Source organism: Gopherus evgoodei, chromosome 2 (assembly GCF_007399415.2).
Source record: "Gopherus evgoodei ecotype Sinaloan lineage chromosome 2, rGopEvg1_v1.p, whole genome shotgun sequence".
Lineage (NCBI taxonomy): Eukaryota > Metazoa > Chordata > Testudines > Testudinidae > Gopherus > Gopherus evgoodei.
The window spans coordinates 152578543-152604760 of record NC_044323.1 but is presented as its reverse complement, the minus strand read 5'-3'; the positions used below and the strand labels follow the sequence as shown (position 1 = coordinate 152604760).

The 26218-nt window shown below is 45.3% G+C and overlaps 1 protein-coding gene across 2 annotated transcripts in view; it reads left to right on the top strand.

Annotated features, from left to right (window-relative positions):
- Positions 1–26218, top strand: part of ANTXR1 (ANTXR cell adhesion molecule 1) — a 194068-nt gene that overhangs the window by 106314 nt on the left and 61536 nt on the right. For both annotated transcript variants that reach the window (XM_030551979.1, XM_030551980.1), the window contains exons 14-16: positions 1160–1201; positions 19177–19272; positions 25230–25397. In XM_030551979.1, coding sequence (XP_030407839.1) covers positions 1160–1201; positions 19177–19272; positions 25230–25397 — 306 coding nt within the window. The remainder of the gene's footprint in view (positions 1–1159; positions 1202–19176; positions 19273–25229; positions 25398–26218) is intronic.

Sequence of the window (26218 nt, the reverse complement as noted above, 5' to 3'; positions counted from 1 at the left end):
AGGGGCAGCTGGGAGCCCCTGGCCCTTTGAATCATTGCCAGAGCCTCACCACCGCTACCCCAAGGCTCCAGCAGCAGGTGGTGATTTAGAGAGCTGTAGCAACAGTGGGAGCCCTGAGCCCTTTAAATCACCACCCGAGTCCTGCTGCTGGAGCCTCGGGGTAGCAGCGGCAGCCGGGGGCTCAGGTGGTAATTTAAAGGGCCCAGGGCTCTGGCTGCTGCTACCATCCTGGGCTCTTTAAATTGTCCACGGAGCCCTGCTGCTGAGCCCCTGGACCTTTAAATCACTGCCAGAGCCCCGCATTTGCTACCCCAGGGCTCCGGCAGCAGGCTCTGGCAGCAATTTAAAGGTCCCGGGGGTCCAGCTGCTGCTGGGAGCCCCAAGCCCTTTAAATTGCCTCCAGGGGAAGCCTATCAGCCCCAGTACAGTGCACCAGCTTACTTTCACCTCTGGGTTGGTCCTGCTTTGAGCAGAGGGTTGGACTAGATGACCTCCTGAGGTCTCTTCCAACCCTAATGTTCTATGATTCTATGTACAGTGCTTAGCACATGGGGTGCTGATCTCAGCTGCAGCCTTTAGGTGATAGAATAATCTATATCTGTAGTTAATCCACCTCCCTAAAACACGGTAGGTAGGTTGACAGAAGTATTCTTCCATTGACCTAGTGCTGACCACACAGGATCTTAGGCCAGCTTAATTACGTCTCTCAGAAGTGGGGATTTTTCACACCCCTGAGTGACATCGTTGGGTCGATCTAATTCTCTAGTTTAGACTAGCCCATTATTATTCAGCTGAGGTTTTTTTTTAGCTGCACTGAGTATTTTGTTCCTAGATCAGAAAGCTGGAGTGTCAGTTCCAAGACTGGTTAGATTCACTTTCATGTCACGATTGGCAGCAATCATAGCAACAGGTGATATAGACTGTAATTGGGAACTATATTTAGGAAATGACTGCATGCCAGGGTTTTACAGTGGCTTATTAGGAATCCCCCTGGTTATCCCGACAGCATTAGCACATGTAGGAACGATGTAATCCACATGCATCACAGTCACGATCAGAGGAGCTGGCAGGGACAAATCCTCTATTAAAGTGACTTTTGCATCATGCCAACGAACATAGTGTGGATTTAAGGTTGTCTGTTTCTGTTTGTTCCTTCCAGATTATCAAGGAGCCCCCTCCACCCCCTGAAGAGGACAGTGAGGTAAGTGACTCTGGCATTACCAGCTCTCACTGTGCCTGGCTTTCCAGGCAGGTAGCACACAGAACATAGCAGGAGGCAGGAGTTAGCATTTCGCATTCACCTCCTGTGCTCTTGCACCCAATAGGCAAACGGGGCTGTTTAAACCACACGTGAGGTTTTGGGTGCACTATGCTTTCTGATTAATGTCTTCAGCACATTTTTCATTCAGGTAGGAATCAGTCACTTTATTTTCACAAAGTGATTAGGTAACAAGCCACAGCCAGTCAGAGCTGGGCCTGTACATCGTGTACAGGGAGCGGGAGAGAGAGAGACTATTCTCTGCTTTGAATAGTAGAGCAACGTAGCAAATCAGCCCTGTTCAGGACAGCAGTTTAGTGCATGCTTAACTTTTAACTCAATAGGAAGACATAAGCACACTAGACTATGTCATCTAGACAGATGGGTGAGCATTAAGTTGCACCACATCACCAGTGTGAGTAAAGGCTGTATGCGCTATTTTTTAATGTTCCTTCCTAGCCAATTAGATCTGAAGCCCAAAGGCCAAATTATGAGCTGGTGCAAATTGGTGTAATTCCATTGACTCCAGAGGAGCAGCACCATTTTACACTAGTGAACTGGGCCCACAGGTTTTACTCAAGGAAACAGAAAAGTAACCTTAAAACTCTCATGTGAAAATCTTAAACTTACTCCGCACTTATTCTTTCTGTACAAATCTAGTCATGTTTGATAATTAAATCTGGATCACTATTGCTTTCCTTGGACAGATTCCTCCCTGATATATGCTGGTCCTTTCTGTGCCATATCCACATACTCCTGCTTTAACTAGCAGTGAGAGAGATTCTTCTTTCTCTTCCACTGCTCTGCACTTCAGTTACTAGACTGACTAGACCTTGTCTTGAGCCCACTGACATCAATGGGACTATTAGCGTTGATTTCAGTGGGGGTTGGATCAGCTCCTTACAGCAGGGTAAGTGAGAGGAGACTCAAACACATGAACAGAGTGGTGCAGTGGGTTTGTTCCCTTGCCTTTTGCTACTGGAGCCGTATTCTCAACCCTTATCCAGCTCACGAGTGAAAATATGTTTGCGGGATTGAGCCTTACCCCACTCCCCATGAAGTCTGGCCAGAGAGCAATCTCTGCTCTAAGGCAGAGCTGTTAATGCTCGGGGCTGAGAAGCATTAGCCTCTCTGGAATCCTGCTCCGCTTCTGCCTATGTAGAACTCACAGGAAAGCCAGTGAGCTTCCCATTAGTGGAATGGCTCAGAATAGCTGGAGCCCAAGCCAGAAACAGAACCTGAGACTCTGTAGCTCTGAAGCAGAAATTCAAGTCATAACGCTCCCAAAGTCCAGGAAAGTTTGGATTTGAATAGGCCTCCAGATCAGAATGCTTATCTCTCATAATGGTGTTTTCAATCTGTACCTCTCTTTGCAACCATCTGACATACTTCCCTAATCAGCTCTGTCTGTTGTTGGGCCTGAAGTAAATGCAACAACTTTGTCAGTTTCCAGCTTCAGAAGGAAAGGGAAAATGTATTAACTTGAAATTGCATGTGGCTCATCTGCTCTGCCCTCCACATGCCTCCAAGTCAAGGGATTCAATAGCTGAAATCAATTAAAATACATCAGGCTGGAATGCTAGCTCTCTGCCCAAACACTGGGAAGGGAAATTACATCTTGGTGAAATGGGGGGATGTATGCCTCACACATAAGTAGGCATTTGGTAATCCTGCAAGTGTTTTGCAGATCAAGCAACATTTGCTTCAGGTTCTGTTTGGTTCTATTGGCCAGTCTCTCTTGGCAGAAGCTGAACTAAAGAACAAGAGACTAATTAAACTGCTGTGAAGATGCTTTTCCCCTGAGTTATATTTTCCCCTGACTCTGCTGGGCTTCCATACACAGAGCAAACATGGAGGAGGCCTTGCAGGACTGGAGCCCTTTGCTAAGAGAGATTTTCTTTCTCCTGTTATTTTCACTGGAGATTTTTTTTCTTCTAATGTTATGTTTGTTATTAGCATTTGTTAAGCCTGAGACTAATCACAGTGTCAGCACCTTGGAAGGGGCAGGGAAATTGTACGTAAAACTTAGGGCGGCTGTCTCTCTGAAAACCAGACCCCTCTGTCACCTACCTGTGTGCACTGTGATTACACAGACAGTTTCACCAGGCTGTATCAGGGAGGCCCAGATCTCCAAAGGTATCTAGCTTCTATTGATACCTTTGAGGATCTGGGCTTGGAGTCTCTTCCATTGGGACTGTCTTTGTAACCCGTAGAGAGACAGGGCTGGTGAGGTAATATTTTTTATTGGACCAAGAGCCGTCGGTGAGAGAGACAAGCTTTCGAGCCACACAGAGCTCTTCTTCAAGTCCAGGAAAGGAACTCCCAGCATCACAGCAAAATGCAGGGTGGAACAGATTGTTTGGTATAAGTAGTTAGCACATATTGTAAGGGACCCTTCAAGGTACGATGCATATTGGTAACCCACGCACACTCAGTGGGTGGCTGAGCCATTGGTAGAGGCTGATGAGCTTGCTACAGCATTGGTGAGTAAGGGTGGCCTTATATTTTATGCTTTTCATGCTTTTTTCATCCAGAGGTCTCAGGTTCTGGCCCTACTGCTGATAACCCAGCCAGAGGTAGGGCTCCACACTATGCCTGAATAAATATGCTCTTGTTGTTACCTAAACCTATATCTGCAGCTTATCTGTTTTCCTACACAACGGGACTCATCAGCATGTCAGTCACTAGAAGCATGAACAGCTGAGCAGCTACCATCACTGAAGAGACTCCTCGAGGGGGAAATGTGTCCAATTAACTTTCTGTCACAGCTCTGGGCAACTGCAGGTGTATTTTCCCTCGGTGGTTCAGTAAGGGCCCCCCCAATCTTGGCTTTCAGCTCGCCAGCTGTTGCCCCTTTGGGTGAAGACATGTGTCACTCTCCCTTCTGACTGGAGTATTCACAAGCAGGACAGTCCCCTACCTTCACTATGTCATCCCAGCACAGGCAGGTTGCCCTATGACACCTGCTCACTTTCTCTTTAGAGACGGATAACATTGTAATTGCTGCAGATTACCACACAGTTCTTTCTAAGCAAGCCTACTTTATGCATAAGGTAAAAAACATTCCAGAGAAAACATATTACAATCAATAAAAGAACCCACACACGTGCTAATAAGCTTACCAGAGTTCATCCCAGGTCTCCCATGGGTTCTGGCAAGTGCAGCCTTTTAATAACCCACCCTAAGGGAATCCTTGTGGTTACAAGTTCATCAGAGCTGCAGCTCAGAACAAGCCCCCTCATAACATGTTTAGTTCCCTTTTTATACAGTTCAGGGGTCTTTGAACTGGAGTTTCCTGAAGCAGATAGTTAGTATACAAAGGATCTCTCTCCTCAGGGAATATCTCCAAAAGGTTGGCTTCAGAACAGGAGAATTTGCATTCCCTTCACTTCAAGGTATTTCCTAAGGAAATCCACTTCACACTGTAGAGTTCCAAAAAGACTTTCGAACTTCCTCTGACCTTCCAGAGATTGAATTAATCTTGTCTTTCTGGTAAAGCAGTTCCATACAATTTCACAGGAGTACATAAATATTTGCATTTGTAATACAATGAATTCCCAAAGTGTTAACCCTAATTCAATAAGGTTTAACATCATTCAGTAAAATATATCTTAATTTCATAAGGTTTGTTCAGGATAGTGTTAATCTGTCACACTTTCAACCATCCCAAACCAAAGAGAATCCCAGGGATGCATTCAGTGTTATCCAAACCTTTCAAAGCAATTGCTGTCTGGTTTAAATTCAGAGCTGGCTAGGAGACGAAACTACAGAACTTGTAACCCTGTGATCAGTATTGTACAGCAAAGGTCTGAGTAACCTGATTTCTCCACACAAGTGACTGTTGATGGAGAGGATATATTCTCACATAGTTGAGTTGTTGGTGGGACTGAACAGGAAGTGATATGCTGGGTGTTTTTTAATTTTGCTACCATGAATTTTGGCTTCCTGGTCCAAGGAGCACGTAATGTCCATTGTAAATGCAGCATCTCTCGACATGCTCTGGCAGAGAAGCATGCCACACAATGCAGCAACTTCAAAGAGCTGCTGAGATTAAGAAGAAAGACATTCTGAGGTTTGGTGTTTCAAATCCTGGAATTACTTTAAATGCAAAGATACTGCTAATGAAGACACTGTCTGGGTATGTGCACCAGACAAAGAGATGTAACAAAAAAAATACATTTTCCCTGCCTTTATTTTATTTATGCAGGTGCATGAGGCACTGTTGAGGTGGGAATGGTCATGAATGATGGAGATTTGATCTGGTTTGCAGTCTAGTATAGCAGCGTTCTAGGAGTCAAAGAGTCCAGAAGCTGGATCTCTCAGCTGGAGCAGCTCTATTCACACTACATAAGTGGAGGATTTGACTCCTGGAGTTTTATTCCTGGCTCTGCCAGAATTTACCATGGTATGATCTGGTGGTCCCTAAAAGGCTGTGCCCACATGGCAGCTGGGATCATGCCTCCCAGTGTGGACAGACAGAAATGCACTATCTCTGTTTGAGTTAGCCTGCTCAAAAATAGCAGTGTGGACATTATGGCATGCCTGAGTACAAGCCCAGCCAGCACTTGAGTGGCTAGCCCATGCTCCTATTTTTAGCATGTTGGCTTGAGCAGAGCTAATGTGAGTCTGTCTGCCTGGGAGGCTTGCTCCCAACTGCAGTGTAGACATAACCAAATCTGACTCCATGATTTAGGACAGGTCATGTGGAGCATAAGTGTTTAGGTGCTGGGGTTTTGGGCACTGAAAGGGGTGTCCATATTGTGAGTGTCATTCTTATGTTGGAAAACGCCTTTGATCTGACAGCACTTTCCTCCAGAGCCTAGAATTTTATAAATCTGATTCTCATTTACCCTAAGACCACTTTACATTACTTTAGCAGTAAGGCGGCCTTAAATATAGTTTCCTCCCACTTTGGGCCCCCTTTACACCACTAGAAAGATGTAACATTGCCTTAATGTTAAAGTGAACCAGCACCCTCTCTCTTGGAATATAATTGACATAAATCTTTTAAAGTTCAGAATCTGAAAACTTCTTTAGACACCTTTAGGAATTTAGTGGAAATTGAGGCTGTGCTCAGCAATTCTCAAGATCAGGCTCGGAAAAGAAGGCAGATATGACAAAGTATATTTCATTGGACTCAGTTACCATTATAGAGCCCAATCCTGAAAGGAGGGCGGCCTTTGGAAGCAACACGTTGCATGGTAGAGAGACTCGGGCCCCATTCTCTCTATTTTTCTAAAAATAAATGGAAGATGGATTCAGTCTAGTGAAATCTGGTGTTTTTAGCATGCTGTAGATAGCTCTCTCCCCCCTAGAAAACCTGGTAACCACTCATCTCCAGCATGAAGCAATGCTAATCCCTAAAGTAACAGCATTACATTTACAGTAAGAATCCACCCCCTCCAAACTCCTGGCAAAAATAAGATAAGAGGAATTCTTGCATCAGCAGATTTAAAAGCTGAGGTCAGATGGCTTTGCATTGCAAGGACAACGCATTATACTGTAACAGTGAAGAACTAGCATCAGTGCTTTCAGAAATCTGCCCAAGGTTTTATTTGAAAGGACATCTGAGACAGATTGGAGACACACTTTCTGTTGGCGCAGGAAGACTTTTGTCAGCTGAAGATTTCTGATTGATTAACTCAAGATCACAAATGCTGTCCCATGGATAGTACAGTGCACTGGGGGGCCTGAATGAAGGACAGATGGTTTAAATGACATCCAGAAAAGATCTAAGTAATGCCAATCAGAAGAGCTAAAAGGCTTGAAGAGCTGGTAAGCACCCAATCGCTCTCTGATTGGAGTATATGCCCTTCAGCAGTTAAGGTTGAATGCACTTGTACAGGTATGCCAGACTCTTTGCTGGCCTTGATGGATCAAAAACACACATTCTTCCACCTCCAGCTGGTAAGCAGACTCCAGCTAGTCCTGTTGGATGAACGCCTGGCTATTGGACTTACTGCAACTCCCTCCGATTCAGACCAGACAAGAAATTCACCAACGAGCTGAAGCTGGCACCCCGCACGGCAGCCTGTCTCCTACATAGGACAAATCAAAGAGAATGTGTCAAGTCAGTGCTTGGTAATATGCCACGGGTTCCCCATTCACTACCAAACCCAGTGTGCTGCTACTAATCTACAGACAGCTAGATTGTGAATACAGCCACAGAGAAAAGGACAGAGTGTAAGGAGTAATCCCAAGAAACATTGTACCTCTTAGAGTCTGTTCCTTCCCTGCTCTGGAGGTGTGGAAGGAAAGATGTTATGATGTACTGCTGGCATTTGATTTTGGAGCTAACTTTTCCCCACCATTGTGACACCTTCTCTCCCCAAGACATTCAGAGACAAGAGAACCAGGCAGACTGCCACAGTATGCACCGTCTCCCTAGAGCTATGACCTGTTCTCTCCATGCTGCATCAGCCTTTTCACCCGAGCCGTAAGGTCATTCCCGGCACAGCACCAGGGCCAAGCCACCGGCCAGCCCGTAATTGGATAATGCTTACGTCTGTTGTCGTCTTACCCACATACACCAAAACAAGCACACACAAAAAAGTCCTGGAAAGAAAGGCGCATTCAGCAGCACATTTATGACAGGCTGAAGGTGATGATTATCACTGTCAAGGGAAGTCTGCTTGCAAAACCAGACAGGCTCCTTTGTCCTCTTCTTGGAGGAATTTAACTGGAGGTCACTGTTGAGCCATCAGATGAAAGTTTCTCTTCATCTCTCCTTCTTGAACTGCTTTGCTCTTCCCCAAGCCATCTCCCAGGCACATGCTAGCACATTCCTGGAGCCAGAGAATAGCTGGTAGTGGCTCATCCCAGGGCACGAGTCTGCTCTGAATTTTTTGCAGACACCCAAGCAGGAAATGTATTCCTGAAAGAAGACAGATTGCAATTGTGCGCCTGCATATTTCGTTCAGCCCCCTCTCTAGTAACCAGGGTTTGCAAAGGAACTTTCCAGGAAAGAGAAAGAAGAAAGAAGTGTAAGAGAAAATCGATTGGGCACCTTTGGGAATGGGGGGAAGTGGGTTTTATGCGTGGAAGGTGAGGATTTAAATAGCCAAATCGAATTTGAAACATATAGGCAGAATGGCGGACTGGTGCAGCAAACCTGATTAGAGCAGAAGATAGTGAGAAGTCAGCTCCCCCTTGAAGTGAGAATTTGCATAGACAATTAGGGTTGATTTCTTTCACATCTGTAGACTTATTTTATTTGATGTAAATTGTATTATACCGCCATGGGTTCAGCTCTAACGGCTAAAGTCTCAAGTTCAGCTCTTGAGCTCATAGGAACACATGAAACCATAGGCAAGTAACACAGACAATCACACGAACAAAGTCCACTAGCTTTAAGCAGTTTTAATAAAGTTGCCAACAAAGTTATGAATGTCACAGCATATAAAATTCCTAAATATATCCATGCACCAGTTATAACTACAGACATACTGACATCCTCCTAGGTGGTGGTAGAGTCTGATGGCTCTTTCATGGACTGATCATCAATACAGGGATGGTCTCTGCTGGAGTTTTCCCACTCTGGGCCCCTTTTTTATAATGTGATTCTGTCTATACCTACATGCTGCACATGTACGTGAAAGTGTCAATCCTCTCTTTTCTTATTGGTCTGTGTTCTCTAGAAACATAAAGAACCCTGAATTCTATAGGCTGTGTAGGTTCTCTTTATTCTCATTAACATTGATGCCCCACCTGTATTCCGTGGTTAAGACACATGTTGGAGACAGATGTGCTTTTACAGCATTTTTATAATTTAAAATTAATCTTCCAACTAAATTTTTGCAATATTACCACTTGGTATCTCTTTTCCCATAATCTTAGGGCATTGGGTTATTCCTCGGTCATTTACTTACGTCAGCATTTCTTATCTGCAAGGCCTAAAATAGCTAGGCTAAAATCTTGCAGACCTCAGGCTACAGGTTCTTGCATTTCAGCATGTCTTACTGTTATCTAATACATGATTCCCTTTAAATACTGATCAATCTTATACTTCTATAATTCTACACATTAACTCTATTTAACATACAATGAATATATATAATATAGCATGTTAATTAATCATAACATCACACAATAAATAAATAATTAACTGAAATCATTGGCTACACATCATAGAAAGGGCTGTGGGATTTATAATGAACAACAGGAGTCTTTAAGGTGTCACCAGACTCCTTGTTGTTTTTGTGGATACAGACTAACACGGCTACCCCCTGATACTTGTCACATATCAAAGATCACCCTTGTTATATCTCAGCATCTCCAGCAACACAACACACCTCTCACCACAAGCGGGCATTGGTTGAAAGAGAGGGAACGTGACTTTACAGTTAAGGCAGTGGATTATATAATTCCAGGGGACTGGGTTCAATTTCGGGCTCTGCTACAGAATTACCTGCACGACCTTGGACAAGTTTTTTAATCTCTCTGTACCATAGTGTCCCGTCTGTCAAATGAAGATAATTGCATTTCCTTTGTTTGTCATATCTGTTCAGATCAAGTACTGTCTCTTCCTATTGCGTGTTTATACAGTGCCTGGCATACTGAGGTCCCAATCTCTGCTGCAAATACAAATACTACTACAAGGGGTCTGTCTACCCTGCAGTCAGAGATGTGACTGCAGCACATGTAGACAAACGTGAACTAGCTAGGTCGAATAGCAATAGCAGTGAAACTGTGACAAGCTCACCCGGGTCCCTGGGTATGACCAGCAAGTGGCTAGCTCATGCTGCCATAGCTTCATTGCTATTGTTATTGATCTAGCCAGATCAAAGCAGAACCCCTTTGATTTTAAAGAGAAGAATGCTTCCTTGTAAATCACTGACATTACTTCATGCAGTACCATGCCTTTCCCTGATGGTCTCTCATCTGATTATTGAGCTATTCTGACTTGTCTTAGGTTAGGAGATCTAAGAAGCCCAAACAGTAAAGCTGAAGGGATGGAAAGTTCAGTGCATTGGGTTTACTTTAGGTTAAGGAGCAAAGAGTCCTGTGGCACCTTATAGACTAACAGACATATTGGAGCATGTAGATGCACATAGTGGAAATTTCCAGGGGTAGGTATATATATGCAAGCAAGAAGCAGGCTAGAGATAACGAGGTTAGTTCAATCAGGGAGGATGAGGCCCTCTTCTAGCAATTGAGGTGTGAAAACCAAGGGAGGAGAAACTGCTTTTGTAGTTGGAAATAAGGAAACGGATCAACAGATCCAGACGTGTACCCAGAAGCCTCCTACTGCAAGACAAACCCAAGAAAGAAACCAACAGAACTCCACTGGCCATCACATACAGTCCCCAGCTAAAACCCCTCCAATGCATCATCAGGGATCTACAATCCATCCTGGACAATGATCTCACACTTTCACAGGTCTTGGGTGGCAGGCCAGTCCTCACCCACAGACAACCTGCCAACCTGAAGCATATTTTCACCAGTAACTGCACACGGCACCATAGGAACTCTAGCTCAGGAACCAATCCATGCAACAAACCTCGATGCCAACTCTGCCCACATATCTACACCAGCGACACCATCACAGGACCTAGCCAGATCAGCCACACCATCACCGATTCATTCACCTGCATGTCCACCAATGTAATATACGCCATCATATGCCAGCAATGCCCCTCTGCTATGTACATCAGCCATAACTGGACAGTCCCTACAAAAAGGATAAATGGACACAAATCAGATATTAGGAATGGCAATATACAAAAACCTGTAGAACACTTCAATCTTCCTTGACACACAATAGCAGATTTAAAGGTAGCCATCCTGCAGCAAAAAAACTTCAGGACCAGACTTCAAAGAGTAACTGCAAATTTCATCTGCAAATTTGACACCATCAGCTCAGGATTAAACAAAGACTGTCAATGGCTAGCCAACTACAAAACCAGTTTCTCCTCCCTTGGTTTTCACACTTCAACTGCTAGAAGAGGCCTCATCCTCCGTGATTGAACTAACCTCGTTATCTCTAGCCTGCTTCTTGCTTGCATATATACACTTGCCCCTGGAAATTTCCACTACATGCATCTGATGAAGTGGGTATTCACCCACAAAAGCTCATGCTCCTATACGTCTGTTAGTCTATAAGGTACCACAGGGTTCTTTGCTGCTTTTACAGATCCAGAATAACACGGCTACCCCTCTGATACTTTAGGTTAAGGAGAACACTTGAGTGGTGGAAGCTGCCGGTCGGTCAGCTAATTTTTTTTTATAGTGACATGAAGAGACAGCCTATAAAAAATAAATTAAAACAAGCACGAATCTCTTATGCAGCCTTTAATCTTAAGTGTTTCTGATCTTTCTCAAGACAGCCAGGTAGCTGAGAAATATGGCATCCAACTCAGTTAATAGGCACCACATGTTGCACGCTTGCTTCATTCTGCCCTCAGCAACATAAATCCATTTGTCCAGAGCCAGCTGGCCTGGCTGAAATATATAATATTACAAACAAAGAATTTGTCCTGAGCTAATTCTGTAATTCAGGATTTTCAATAGCAATCAACCATATATTTGTTTCATTTGCTATTAAAAAAAATCCTGAATTTGCAGAATTAATTCAGGAGAAATTCTCTGTTTCCTAACAGCAATTATGTTCATGTACAGCAGTGGTTCTAAAACTTTTGTACTGGCGACCCCTTTCACATAACAAGCCTCTAAGTGCACCCCCCCTAATAAATTATAAACACTTTTAAATATATTTAACACTATTATAAATGCTGGAGGCAAAGCAGGGTTGGGGTGGAGGTGGACAGCTCACAACCCCCCATTTAATAACCTCATGACCCCTTGAGGGGTCCTGACCCCCAGTTTGAGAACCCCTGCTGTACAGGAAACTACAGCTGGCAGCAAGTAATGGAGTTGAAAGACACCATCTGCGTTGCACAGGCTGGCAGCCAGAGCGCAGACGGCAAGGAGTGAGCAGACCAGAATACTGGTCAGGAGTGATCCTCGGGAGATTCATCCCAGCCCCTTATCCATCTTGGGGCAGCTGGGCTCCAGTTTGGCCCCCAGCACTGGTTAGAGCATTATTTCTATGGGACTTGTGGCAACCGGTGAATAGTGAGTGCATAGGACTGCTCAAGAGGGTTGCCACCTTTCCTATAGCTGGTAACTAGACACCCCCCAGGCTCTTCACCTCAAGGCCCACCCCTGCTCTACCTCTTCCACAGGCCCTGCCTGTTGCTCTGCTTCTTCCTTCATGCCCCCCCCCCCCCCGCTCTGCCTCTTCTCCCAAGGACACGCCCCCATTGCTCGCTCCTCTCCCTCCCTCCCCTCATTGCTCACTGGATCATCTCCACCTCCCTCCCCACCCCAGCCACTGCAGCCTGACAAAGAGCCTGCCTGCAAGTAGGAGGCAACCCCAGGTGAGCAGGGGCTGGCGTTAATGACCCGGCACCTCCCCCCACCCCACAGTAACTGGGCTTTTGATGTCCGATCAGGACATCTGACGGGACACTGCCAGGTCCCCTTTTTGACGGACTTTCCGGTCAAAAACTGAGCACCTGGCAATCCTATTTCTCACACATGCCTCTTCCTGCCCCATATGGCCCCTAGCATGACTCCTTCTGAGGGACTGCAAACACAGTGAGGATATCTCTCCATGTGCTGGAGAGACCCTTGGAGTCACGGGTATTTCCCTAGGGTGTCTCACTGCCCCTTTATGCCCAGAGCACAGGACAGAATTCCCATTGTGGAATTCTAGGGCAGATAAATGCAAGAGCATGGGAGCCCTCTGCCTGCAGAACTACTCCCGGAGCCAGTGGGAGCTCCGCCCATACAGGACTTGCAGGCTTGGGTTTTGGATGCTGATCAGAATCGTATGCCAACTGTTGGAGTCTGCAAAATTGAGCAAAAAGTCTCTTGAGAACAGGTTGTCTCGCTGGATTAGTAGGGCTGCCCTCTCCTGGTCACACCATCACTCCCATGAGAGAAGCCTTTCTTGAGGCATTTTGGGGCTTTGATGGAAAATGACAGCATGCCTGGGAGACGTTGGGAAAAAGGAGACAGTGAGTTCTAATCCAGGCTCCTCTACTGGCCTTCCACTAGTCATATTTTGCCACTCTGTGCCTTGTTTCCTCAACTGTAAAATGGGGATAATAATGCCCAGCCATGTGGTGGGGAACAGGGCTGTCAATGGCTTTACAGTGCTTTGAGCAAACAAAGTGCTGCATAAATGTTATTCTGGTGAGGCTCCAGCAGTGCAGAGGCCACTGTGAAAATAATTATTAAGGCAGGGAAGAGGGGAAGGTGTCCAAGCATTTTCATATCTGTTCAAATTCAGTTTGAATTCTTGCCCTGAGTGGTTCAGATGCCCCTAGGGGAGCTTGAATTATCCTTATGTCAACTACAAATAAGGTTCCCTCAGGTCAGGGTTGAAGAACGTGGAGCCTAGTACAAAATATGAGACAAAGATCTTTGTTTTTTTGTCATCTGGCTGTTTATGAAGATGGATCTCTGGCTCCAAAAATTTATCTGTGTCGGCATCTTCTTTTATGTTTAATTCAACTCCAGTTCCGTCTAAAGCAGATATTTGGGGTGGAAAGATGCCAATTTTCATACAGTCATTTTCCAACTTCCTGAAACACACTTGGATTTTTAGGGTTCTCATTTTTCTATCACTGCTGGGCCAAAGCCTGAAAATCCTTTCTCAACTCTGACTCAGTTCTTGCACAAGAAAAATTCCTGTTGACATCAGTGGAAGGGTTCTCTGAACAAGGACTGACTCATGATTGAGCATGGACTTCAGTGTTTGGCCCCACATTATTAACTGAGAAGAAGGATGGTTTGGAGGCTAAAGAACTGCAGTGGGCTCCAGACCTTTGGGTTCTATTTGTGACTCTGCCATCAACTTGCTGTCTGACCTTATTTATGGCCCGTGTTATACAGATGATTGCAATGGTCCCCTTCTGGCCTCTGAATCTATGAAAGTCACCCCTCTGTGCTTCAGATTCTCCTTAGCATATGCACAACATGCCTCAGGGAACTCATAACCAGGATTCATCACTGAATTTGGTCCGCTGGTTGGATCTTTAGCTTGCCTGGCCCCGTGCAGTGCGACATGAATGCTGATCCATGCCCTGTTGTGCCTCAGACTGTATAATAGGGACAGTGATACTAATGGGCCCAGACCTGTGATCCATCTGCCTCTCTCTATATATTTGTGCTTCCTTTGTTTTAGCTACTCGTGTGTCCTGTTGAATTTCTGGCCAAGTCTGAAGCACATCAAGGGTGTTTTCTGTGCTTGTATTGCAAAATCGCCTGTGCCTACAAATCGTGTAAACAGCCCCATCCTGCAGTGGGCATGTGACTCTTGCTTTCCAAGCCTATGCTGTAGCCATTCAGGAGAAGTGGGGATGTAATTTTTGTTGTTGTTTTGGCAAACACGCCTCCTTCCAAGGTCTGAAAAGACTCGCAGAGCTAATAAGGCTTGTGGGGAAGATTTCTTAAGTCTTGGCATTTCCTGTTGTGAGAAGTCCAGTTTGTGCTGAAAGAAAGAAAGACGCTGAAGGAAAATATTTGGATGGCTTTGGTCCCAATTAAAAAAATAATCCTCATGGAAAAATTCATGCAGAGATATTAAGTTCTTATGTTTCAGCAAAGAGAGAGAGGCTTCAGCAAAGAAGAAACTTGCAGTTGTTAGTTAATCATTAGCTTTTCTTTGGAGCAAGTCAGAATTTTCCAACTGAAAAACAAAATTGACAAAAGAATGCCTGTGTTTGGAAATTAAAAATTGAGTTTCCTTTGAAATTTTCTGGTTTTTCAATGAAAAACTAAAAATTTTTTTTAGTTAAAAATGTATTTTTCTTGGTTTTGATTTTTGAAACCCGAATAGTTTTTGCTTTTTGATCAAAACCCTGAAATGCTCTTGTGAACAATTTAGAAAGAAAAGAAAGAAAAAAATATTTCTTCCTACATTTTTTCATGGAAAATGCATCCCCTTTCCTAACCAGCTCTGCTTTTCTGTTTTGCCAATTCTCAGCTCAATTTGAGAATCATGGAAATTATAAACCATGAGGGTCAGATAGTGCATTGCCCTGGGACCATTCAGGATTGTCACCTACTGCATAGTGGTTCTCAAACTTTTGTACCGATGACCCTTTTTTCACAGCAAGCCTCTGAATGTGACCCTAAGACCCTTATAAATTAAAAACATTTTTATATTTAACACTATTATAAATGCTGGAGGCAAAGCAAGGTTTGGGAGTGGAAGCCGACAGCTTGTGATCCCCATGTAACCCTATGAGGGGTCATGACCCCCTGTTTGAGAACCCCTCTAGGGCTTTCTCCAGTTCATTTTTAAATAACTAAGGCAATCAAGTCTCAGTCACTTACCTTGAGGGGGACTTTACCACACTTTAATAGAATTCACTGGGCCAAATCCTAATGCCTTTACTTAGACCTTGATTCTGCATGTGTTTTCCTTTTATGAACAGTGAACAGTCCCACTGACTTCAGTGGAAATACTCATTGTGTGTAAAGCTAAGCACATGTTTAAGCTTTTGCAGGATCAGGATTTCCATTCTTACACAGTGAGCATAAATCCAGTAAAGCCACCGAAGTCACACCAGCAGAGTCTTTGTGTCTATCTTTAAAGGGCAGTCTCCCTCGTAGATTACACCAGTCAAAGATCATTATTAAGGCTGTCTTATAATATTCAGCCTACATTTGTTCACTTGCATCCTGTTCTTCTTGGTAATGTCATCCTGAACCACTTCAGAGCATTCTTCTCCCTCCTTGGTATTTACACCCCGGTAGTTATCGGGGCCTCTTTTATTTTTGTCTGGACAAGCAAGTTGTTTGAATCCCTAAAAAAGTGAATCTCTCTTGCCTCTTAGTTTTTTATTCCTTCTGTTCTCTGAGACCCTTGGGCCTGATCTACACTACGAGTTTATATTGAGTTTATATCTGTACTCCTCCCCGATAAGGGGAGTAGCACTGAAATCAGTATTGCCATTTCGGATTAGGGTTAGTGTGGCCACAATTCAACGGTATTGGCCTCCAGGACCTATCCCACAGTGCCCCATTGTGACTGCTCTGGACAGCAATCTGAACTGGAATGCACTGGCCAGGTAGACAGGAAAAGCCCCACGAACTTTTGAATTTCATTTCCTGTTTGCCCAGCTTGGAGCGCCGATCAGCACAGGTGACCATGCAGTCCCAGAATCAAAAAAGAGCTCCAGCATGGACCGTACGGGAGATACTGAAGCTGATCTCTGTATGGGGAATGAATCTGTTCTATCAGACCTCTGTTCCAAAAGACGAAATGCCAAAGCATTTGAAAAAATCTCCAAGGCTATGATAGACAGAGGCCACAGCAGGGACTCAACACTGTGTTGCATGACAAGCATAACGGAAAGCCAAAGAATCAAATGAATGCTCACGGAGGGAGGGAGGGGGGACTGAGGACTTTCGCTATCCCACAGTTCCCGCAGTCTCAGAAAACCATTTGCATTCTTGGCCGAGCTCCCAATGCCTGAAGGGTCAAAAACATTGTCGCGGGTGATTCAGGGTATATGTCGTCAATCCCCCCCCATGAAAGAAAAGGGTAAAAAAACGTTTCTCGCCTTTTTTCAATGTCACTGTATGTCTACTGGATGCTGCTGGCAGACGCGGTGCTGCAGCGTTACACAGCAGCATCCCATTGCCTTCCCTTCCTGATGGCAGACAGTACAATAGGACTGGTATCCATCGTCATCATCCCATGAGTGCTCCTGGCTGGCCTTGGTGAGGTCGGCCGGGGGCGCCTGAGCAAAAATGGGAATGACTCCCTGTCATTCCCTTCTTTAAGCTTTGTCTCCTGGAGATTCAGTCCTGCCTGGAATATCATAGCAGCTGGAGGCTGCCTCCCCCCCATTTTATCTCAATAAAGTCAGTGTTTCTTATTCATGCATTCTTTATTACTTCATCACACAAATGGGGGGATGACTGCCACAGTAACCCAGGAGGGGTGTGGGAGGAGGGAAGCAATGGGTGGGGTTGTTGCAGGGGCACCCCCTAGAATGGCATGCAGCTCATCATTTCTGTGGGATGTCTGGGGCTCTGACCCAGAGCGGCTGTTTGCCTCTCTGGTTCTTTAGTAGGCTTGCCTGATATTCTAGGCAGGACTGACTCTACCTTTAGACAAAACGTAAAGAAGGGACTGACCCTTCATTCCCATTTTTGTCTATACGCCCCCAGCCGACCTCACCAATGCCAGCCAGGAGCACCCATGACAGCAGCAGATGGTACAATATGACTGGTAACTGTCATTGCCAACTTGCAAAGCAGCAGATGGTACAATAGGACTGGTAACCGTCTCTGCTAACTTGCAAAGGCAAGGGGATATTGCTGTGTAGCACTGCAGTCCTGTGTCTGTCAGCAGCATCCAGTAGACATATGGTGACAGTGAAAAAAGGCTGAACGGGCTCCATGGTTGCCGTGCTATGGCATCTGCCAGGGCAATCCAGGGAAAAGGGCTCAAAATAATTGTCTGCCGTTGCTTTCATGGAGGGAGGATTGACTGACGACATTTACCCAGAATCACCCGCGACACTGTTTTTGCTCCATCATGCATTGTGATCTCAACCCAGAATTCCAGTGGGCGGGGGAGACTGTGGGAACTGTGGGATAGCTATGGGATAGCTACTCACAGTGCAACGCTCCAGAAATCGACACTAGCCTCGGTACATGGATGCACACTGCCGAATTAACGTGCTTAGTATGGCCGCGTGCACTCAACTTTATACAATCTGTTTCCAAATACCAGTTTGTGTAAAATAGGAATAATCCCATAGTGTAGACATACCTTTAGTTTGCTAACACTCGTCTCATATCGAATGTGCACAGTGGGCCACTTTGCTATATGTACCCTTAAGAACATAACAACAGCCATACTGGGTCAGACCAAAGGTCCATCTAGCCCAATGTCCTGTCTACCAGCAGTGGCCAATGCCAGGTGCCCCAGAGGGAATGAACAGAACAGGTAATCATCAAGTGATCCATCCCCTGTGGCCCATTCCCAGCTTCTGGCAAACAGAGGCTAAGGACACCATCCTTACAGATCCTAAACAGGCTTATCTGACTGCAGAACGGTTCCACCAGCATTGGAAATCAGTCCCCCTGATCTGCTCCTTGTTGCCACTGACAGCCAGTATAGGTACCCAGAGCAGCACCCAGAAGGCCCCAGGATTGGGAGAGTGCAAAGATGTTTTAAAGCCACCTTCATGCCTCCTTCCTGAGCTGTGCTGAGTGCTTTTTGGCCATACCTCAGGATCTGGCCCAGTATTCCTCCTTCTTCTTTCTTCTGTTTTAAGGCAGTCTCAACCAGATTTCAAGCAACAATTTTGTAACTTGAAAACATTGTGGGATCAACCCATTTACTTCTCAGAATTCAGAGATGATGCAAGACAGAGTCTATTTAAAACAAAATAAGTTGTTTTGCTGGAGCAGGATTGTACCTGTCAAGTGGTGTTATTTCATAGCCCAAACAATATCTTCTTAACAGGAATGCACATCCCCTGAAAAATAACCACCAAAAGATCTAGACCCCTTTACAGCTCTCTGCCACTTAATGATCATGTCTGCACAGCAAAAGTTGTGCATGGGCTAGCCTACCTGAGCTAGCATGAGTCCAGCTAGCAGGCAATATAACAGTGAAAGCAACATAGTGCAGGCTAGTGAGCTGAGTACATATCCAGGGTCCATGCTGGGTTTACACTACCTACATTGAAGCCCACACTGCACTATCTTCACTGCTGTTGCTGCCAATGCTAGTTGGATTCAAGCTAGATTCAGTAAGCTAACCTGGCTCAACATAACCCATGTAAAGAGGTCTTATGGTCTATGTTTGTCTTTTACTTAGTCATCCATTTGTGTCCACTGACAACGCAATTCCGTGACGTATTTATCTCCTTTCTGTCTGATAGGAAGAAGATGACGATGGCCTTCCTAAGAAGAAGTGGCCAACAGTTGATGCTTCTTACTATGGTGGGCGAGGTGTTGGTGGCATTAAAAGGATGGAGGTAAAAAAATATTTGCTTACGTACCAGGAAAACTCACTTGTAAACTCAGCCACAAGAGCCTTCTGACATTCTCCCAGAGGGACACAAAGAGGAGGTGTGACCTCTCTCTCTCTCTGGGATACCAGTATTAATTGGAAGTAACGCCACTGAGGTCAATGTGAGTATAAGGAACCTCTGAAAATCAGGGCATTTATTCAGGAATCCCATTGAAATTCAATAGGAGTTAGGCACCTACCCTTCTTAGGCTCTCCTTTGAAAATTCCAGCTGAAATATGGGTTTAGGAGTCTAACTTTAGACACCCATGTTGGACAATGTTGGTGTAAGTCGCTGATTGTTCTTCAGTGGGCTCTGTGAATGCTTTGGTTTGCTCTCTTGTGTTTTGTTGACTGCTTATCTCTACCAGTGACAAGTTCCTGTTGATAAGGGATGGTCAGATTTCCATACCACCATCCAAAATGGCTTTCCTAGTAAATGGAAATGTCCATTTTCATCAAGATTTTTTTTTCAACCCCCATCCCCCCAAAAATTTTCAAAATGAAAAATTTGAAAGTTTTTCCAAACTCTGCATTTTTTCATTTTGTTCTGCTAGGGAACATAACACTTTCTCTCACTTTTCTGTGACTGGCTCCTTTGAGATGAATTGGGACCAGGCCTCCCTGAACCACAATGACCTGCCTCCCAGCTTAAAAGGGCAGAACTAACTGGGGACAGATGACAGCCTGAGAAATATCTAGGCCTCATAAAAGGCCTGAGAACTCAAAGTTATCCACAGGGAGAAAATTGGGCTTCTGTGCAAAGCCCTGAAGTAGGGTCTGAAAGAAAAAGGAGATTTAATGGAAGCAGCCTGGGAATCAGGGATCTATGCCCTCTTCTATGCACATCTAAGGCCTGGTCTACACAAGGAAGTTAGGTCAGTATAACTGTGTCGCTCAGAGGTGTGAAATAACCCCCTGTGTAGACAGCAATAGGCCAATGGGAGAATTGTCCTGTCAACCTAGCTACTGCCTTTCAGGGAGGTGGAGTACTTACACTGACAGGAGAACCCCTCCCATCGGTGTAGGTAGTATCTTCACTGAAGCACCTCGTTGGCATAGTTGCAGCATTTTAAGTGTAGACAAGCCCTAAGCCACATTGGTCTGTAGGAGTGCAAGGTACTTTCATTGTCTTCATAAAACACTGTATTGGTTCCTCTGGAGCTGCCTGAAGGGAATTGTGCGGAACCGCACTGTGTTGGATGCATGTCAGGAATCAATTTTTAATAAAAACCCAAATGGAATTTGTTGGGTTTTTTATTTTTTTTTGGTTTTTTTTAATAACTCATGTTGTCAATAGCCCATAACATTCAGTCATGGCAGGTAATAACACTGCCTTTCCCATTTTCTCACTTGTCAATGGAGTACAAAGGAGAAAGAGCTTTGGGAGTTTTTGGCTTTGATGCTCTACAGATGTTAGGGCCTTCTTGTTTTCTGTTACCCTTCAGTAATTTAACGCCAGTGCGAAATTAGTGTATCGGGGAAGTAAAATGCTATCCAATCAGAATGGTAGCATTTACTGCTCACTTTGCACTGGTGTCAATCACAACCCACGATACAGGGCAATGAGAATGAAGCCCATTGACTTCAAGGCCAGAAGAGACCATTATGGGGCTGCAAAGAATCCTGTGGCACCTTATAGACTAACAGACGTTTTGGGGCATGAGCTTTCGTGGGTGAATACCCACTTCCTCAGATGCATGTAGTGGAAATTTCCAGGGGCAGGTATATATATGCTAGCAAGCAAGCTAGAGATAACGAGGTCAGTTCAATCAGGGAGAATGAGGCCCTGCTCTAGCAGTTAAGGTGTGAAAACCAAGAGAGGAGAAACTGGTTCTGTAGTTGGCAAGCCATTCACAGTCTTTGTTCAATCCTGAGCTGATGGTGTCAAATTTGCAGATGAACTGAAGCTCAGCAGCTTCTCTTTGAAGTCTGGTCCTGAAGTTTTTTTGCTGCAGGATGGCCACCTTAAGGTCTGCTATAGTGTGGCCAGGGAGGTTGAAGTGCTCTCCTACAGGTTTTTGTATATTGCCATTCCTGATTTGTGTCCATTTATCCTTTTCCGTAGAGACTGTCCAGTTTGGCCGACGTACATAGCAGAAGGGCATTGCTGGCATATGATGGCGTATATTACATTGGTGGATGTGCAGGTGAATGAACCGGTGATGGTGTGACTGATCTGGTTAGGTCCTGTGATGGTGTCGCTGGCGTAGATATGTGGGCAGAGTTGGCATCGAGGTTTGTTGCATGGATTGGTTCCTGAGCTAGAGTTATTATGGTGCCGTGTGCAGTTACTGGTGAGAATATGTTTCAGGTTGGCAGGTTGTCTGTGGGCAAGGACTGGCCTGCTACCCAAGGCCTGTGAAAGTGTGGGATCATTGTCCAGGATGAGTTGTAGATCCTTGATGATGCATTGGAGGGGTTTTAGCTGAGGGCTGTATGTGATGGCCAGTGGAGTCCTGTTGGTTTCTTTCTTGGGTTTGTCTTGCAGTAGGAGGCTTCTGGGTACACGTCTGGCTCTGTTGATCTGTTTCCTTATTTCCTCGTGCGGGTATTGTAGTTTTGAGAATGCTTGGTGGAGATTTTGTAGGTGTTGGTCTCTGTCTGAGGGGTTAGAGCAGATGCGGTTGTACCTCAGTGCTTGGCTGTAGACAATGGATCGTGTGATGTGTCTGGGATGGAAGCTGGAGGCATGAAGGTAGGCATAGCGGTCGGTAGGTTTTCGATATAGGGTGGTGTTAATGTGACCATCACTTATTTGCACCATGGTGTCTAGAAAGTGGACCTCCCATGTAGATTGGTCCAGGCTGAGGTTGATGGTGGGGTGGAAGCTGTTGAAATCATGGTGGAATTTTTCCAGAGTCTCCTTCCCACGAGTCCAGATGATGAAGATGTCATCAATGTAGCGTAGGTAGAGAAGGGGCGTGAGTGGACGAGAGCTGAGGAAGCGTTGTTCCAAGTCGGCCATAAAGATATTGGCATATTGTGGGGCCATGCGGGTGCCCATAGCAGTGCCACTGATCTGGAGATATATATTGTCATCAAATTTGAAATAGTTGTGTGTAAGTATAAAGGCACAGAGCTCAGCAGCCAGTTGTGCTGTGGCATCATCAGGGATAGTGTTCCTGACAGCTTGTATTCCATCTGTATGTGGGATGTTTGTGTAGAGAGCCTCTACATCCATGGTGGCTAGGATGGTGTTTTCTGGGAGGTGACAAATGCATTGTAGTTTCCTCAGGAAATCAGTGCTGTCACGGAGATAGCTGGGAGTGCTGGTGGCATAGGGTCTGAGTAGAGAGTCCATATATCCAGACAGTCCTTCAGTGAGAGTGCCAATGCCTGAGATGATGGGGCGTCCAGGATTTCCGGGTTTGTGGATCTTGGGTAGTAGATAGAATAACCCTGGTTGGGGCTCTAGGGGTATGTTGATTTCTTCTGGTGTTAGTGTAGGGAGTGTCCTGAGTAGATGCTGTAGTTTCTTAGTGTATTCCTCAGTGGGATCTGAGGGAAGTGGCCTGTAGAATTTGGTATTGGAGAGTTGTCTGGCAGCCTCCTTTTGGTAGTCAGACCTGTTCATGATGACAACGGCACCACCTTTATCAGCCTCGTTGATGATAATGTCAGGGTGGTTTCTGAGGCTGTGGATGGCATTGCGTTCTGCACGACTTAGGTTGTGAGGCAAGCGATGTTGTTGTTCCACGATTTCTGCCTGTGCACGTCGGCAGAAGCATTCAATGTACAGGTCCAGACTATTATGGGGCTATTATTATAAAGGACTATTGTCTAGTCTGACCTCCTGCATAACACAAGCCATAAAGTAGCACCTGTAACTTGTGGTTGAGCTACAGTGTATCTTTTAGACTATGTCTACACTTACGGTGGCGCATAGATAGGGTAACCAAATGTCCCAATTTTATAGGGACAGTCCCGATATTTGGAGCTTTTTCTTATATAGGCACCTATTGCCCCCCACCCCCATCCCAATTTTTCACACTTGATGTCTGGTCACCCTACCCGTAGAGTACAGGTACTACATGCGTAGCTACACACCACACTAAAAGGCAGGCTGTGTCCACACTGGTCACTGCTGATCATAGCTGCATATCACAGTGAAAAGGTCTGGCAGCGGGGATCTACCAGAGCCTTTCCCCACCACTGGAGTCTTTCACAAAGGCTCTGGCAGCAGGGAGTCAGCAGGACATCGCACTGCTAAAAATAGCTGTTTAGATATGGGAGGCCCTGCTTGGATGTGCAGAGAGCTGTGTAGGGTGCATACTCTGGGGATTCAGCTGTTTAGGGCACTCTACTCACCTAAGCCGTGCCTTGCCGTCTACATTGCTATTTATACCCATGCTAGCAGGGCATGCAGTGTCTGTACTCTACATACTGGACGTAACCTTAGAGAGACATCCAGTCTCAATTTAACGACTTCTAGTGATGGAGAATCTACCCCATCCCATGGTGAGTTGTTCCAATGGTTTAGTAATCATTGTTCCACTGGGCAAGTGCAGAACATCCAGAATATATTTAAGGAATGGGACTTTGGACTCTCGTAGGGGTGTAGCTAGCCTTCCGCAATTGAATTTTCTGCTGCTTCTACCAACCCCAACTCAAGCAACTGGCCCTTTTGACTCCAGTGGGACTTCCTGCATGAATGAGGACAGAATCAGGTTTGAAGTAAAGAAAGACCTCTAGATTCTATACAATTGTCTTCTCTGAGACAAATGATCTTCTCCTTTTCTAGAAAACTCAGTATCTACATGTGCCAAAATGTCCAGAGTGGGAACTCCTTGCAACTGCAGTCAGGAGAGATGGGACTGAACCAAAGCCCCAGATCCCAGCACCCAAATGTCATAAACAGATAGCTAAGGGTTAATGTTCTTTTACCTGTAAAGGGGTAACACCAGTAACCTGAAACACCTGACCAGAGGACCAATCAGAAAACAGGATTTTTCAAATCTGGGTGGAGGGAAGTTTGTGTGTGAGTTCCTTGTTCTTTGTCTTGTGCCTGACCCTCTCGGCTATGAGAGTGATTTTTCTATCTCCTGGCTTTCTAATCTTCTGTTTCCAAGTTGTAAGTACAAAGAGATAAGACAGTAGGTTTATATTGTTTGGGGTTTTTTGTATTTACATGTGTGTAGTTGCTGGAATGTGTTAAATTGTATTCTTTGTGGATAAGGCTGTTTATTCATATTTCTTTTAAGCAATTGACCTTGTATTTGTCACCTTAATACAGAGAGACCATTTTTATGTATTTTTCTTTCTTCTTATAAAGCTTTCTTTTTTAGACCTGTTGGAGTTTTTCTTTAGTGGAAATTCCAGGGAATTAAGTCTGCAACTCACCAGGGAATTGGTGGGAGGAAGAAGTCAGGGGGAAAATCTCTTTGTGTTAGATTTACTAAGCCTGACTTTGCATACCCTCTGGGTGAAGAGGGAAGTACTTGTGTTTCCAGGACTGGAAACGGGGAGGGTGGAGTCCCTCTGTTTAGATTCACGGAGCTTGCTTCTGTGTATCTCTCCAGGAACCCAGGGAGGGAACAGCTGGAAGGGAGAAGGGGGGGGGGTTTATTCCCCTTTGTTGTAAGACTCAAGGAATTTGGGTCTTTGGGGTCTCCAGGGAAGGTTTTTGGGGGGACCAGAGTGCCCCAAAACACTCTAATTTTTTTGGTGGTGGCAGCTTTACCAGGTCCAAGCTGATAACTAAGCTTGGAGGTTTTCATGCTAACACCCATATTTTGGACGCTAAGGTCCAAATCTGGGAAATATGTCACCAAAGCCCCAGTGTAAACTCAAACTTTGCAGTTTGTCCCTCTCTCAACAGTGAATCTGGACAATGGGAAAATCTAGATCCAGATTCAAATGTTGTAGCTTTACTTTCAACAGCAGATGCTATTTTAAGATGCCAACAATGTTTTTCTTCTTAGGTCCGCTGGGGAGAAAAGGGCTCCACAGAAGAAGGGGCTAAACTAGAGAAAGCCAAGAATGCCAGAGTGAAGATGCCAGAGCAAGAATATGAATTCCCCGAACCCAGGAACCTGGCAAATGGCATGCGCAGGTCCTCTTCTCCCCAGAGGTGGTACACGCCAATCAAGGTAGGTCTTATCCAGATACATTGTCCATAGATTGATTCCAGTAGACACATGTTAAACACTCATACAGCGTTATGGAGAGTTTTCATGTCCAAAGGTTAAAGCAGTGAGAGTGACTTTGTGTAAAGTTCCCAGTCCCAGACCTGGGAGTCCACCCAAAGGCTGTTTTAACTTGCACCAGATGCCTTTGCCTCAAGGGGTTGTTCGGTATAAAGGAACCCCAGTCATGCTTCTTTTCTCCCTCCATGCTATCTACAATATAAAAACCATGGCAGCATCTCTCCACTACCCAAGTGTTCCACTAGGCAGTGGAGAGCCTTAAGTGGCTGTTAAGCTGGCTTTAGGGCTGCTTTGGAGTGGTATAGAGCAGCCAGAACGCACTTGAGGAATGGGGCCCCAGGCTCTTGCTGTGGTGTAGCTAAGCCTTTGAAAGTGCTTTCTCCCCTACTCATGCCTGAAACCCTCACAAAGTCTGCAAAGGTAGGTCTTCCATTCTCTGAGTGCAGAGAGAGAGAGAGGGAGAAACCTCTCTCCTGCTCTTACTTAATAATTAGCCTGGTGAAGAAGAAAATAATTCTTGCCAGATGCCACAAGGAAGAGCTGCCCCTAGGAAATTAAGGACTGATTCTGTTGTGCAGAGAGCAAATGATGGCCAATGACCATGGGTCAGCAAGGCTCGGAACACTGCAGGGCAGCTTGCAGGGCCGGTGCAACCATTTAGGCAAAGTAGGCCGCCGCCTAGGGTGCCTAGTGGTTGGGGGTGCCTAAAAGTCCCCTCAGGCGAGGAGGTGGAGTGGAGGTGAGCTGGGTGGGGGGGCGTGGGG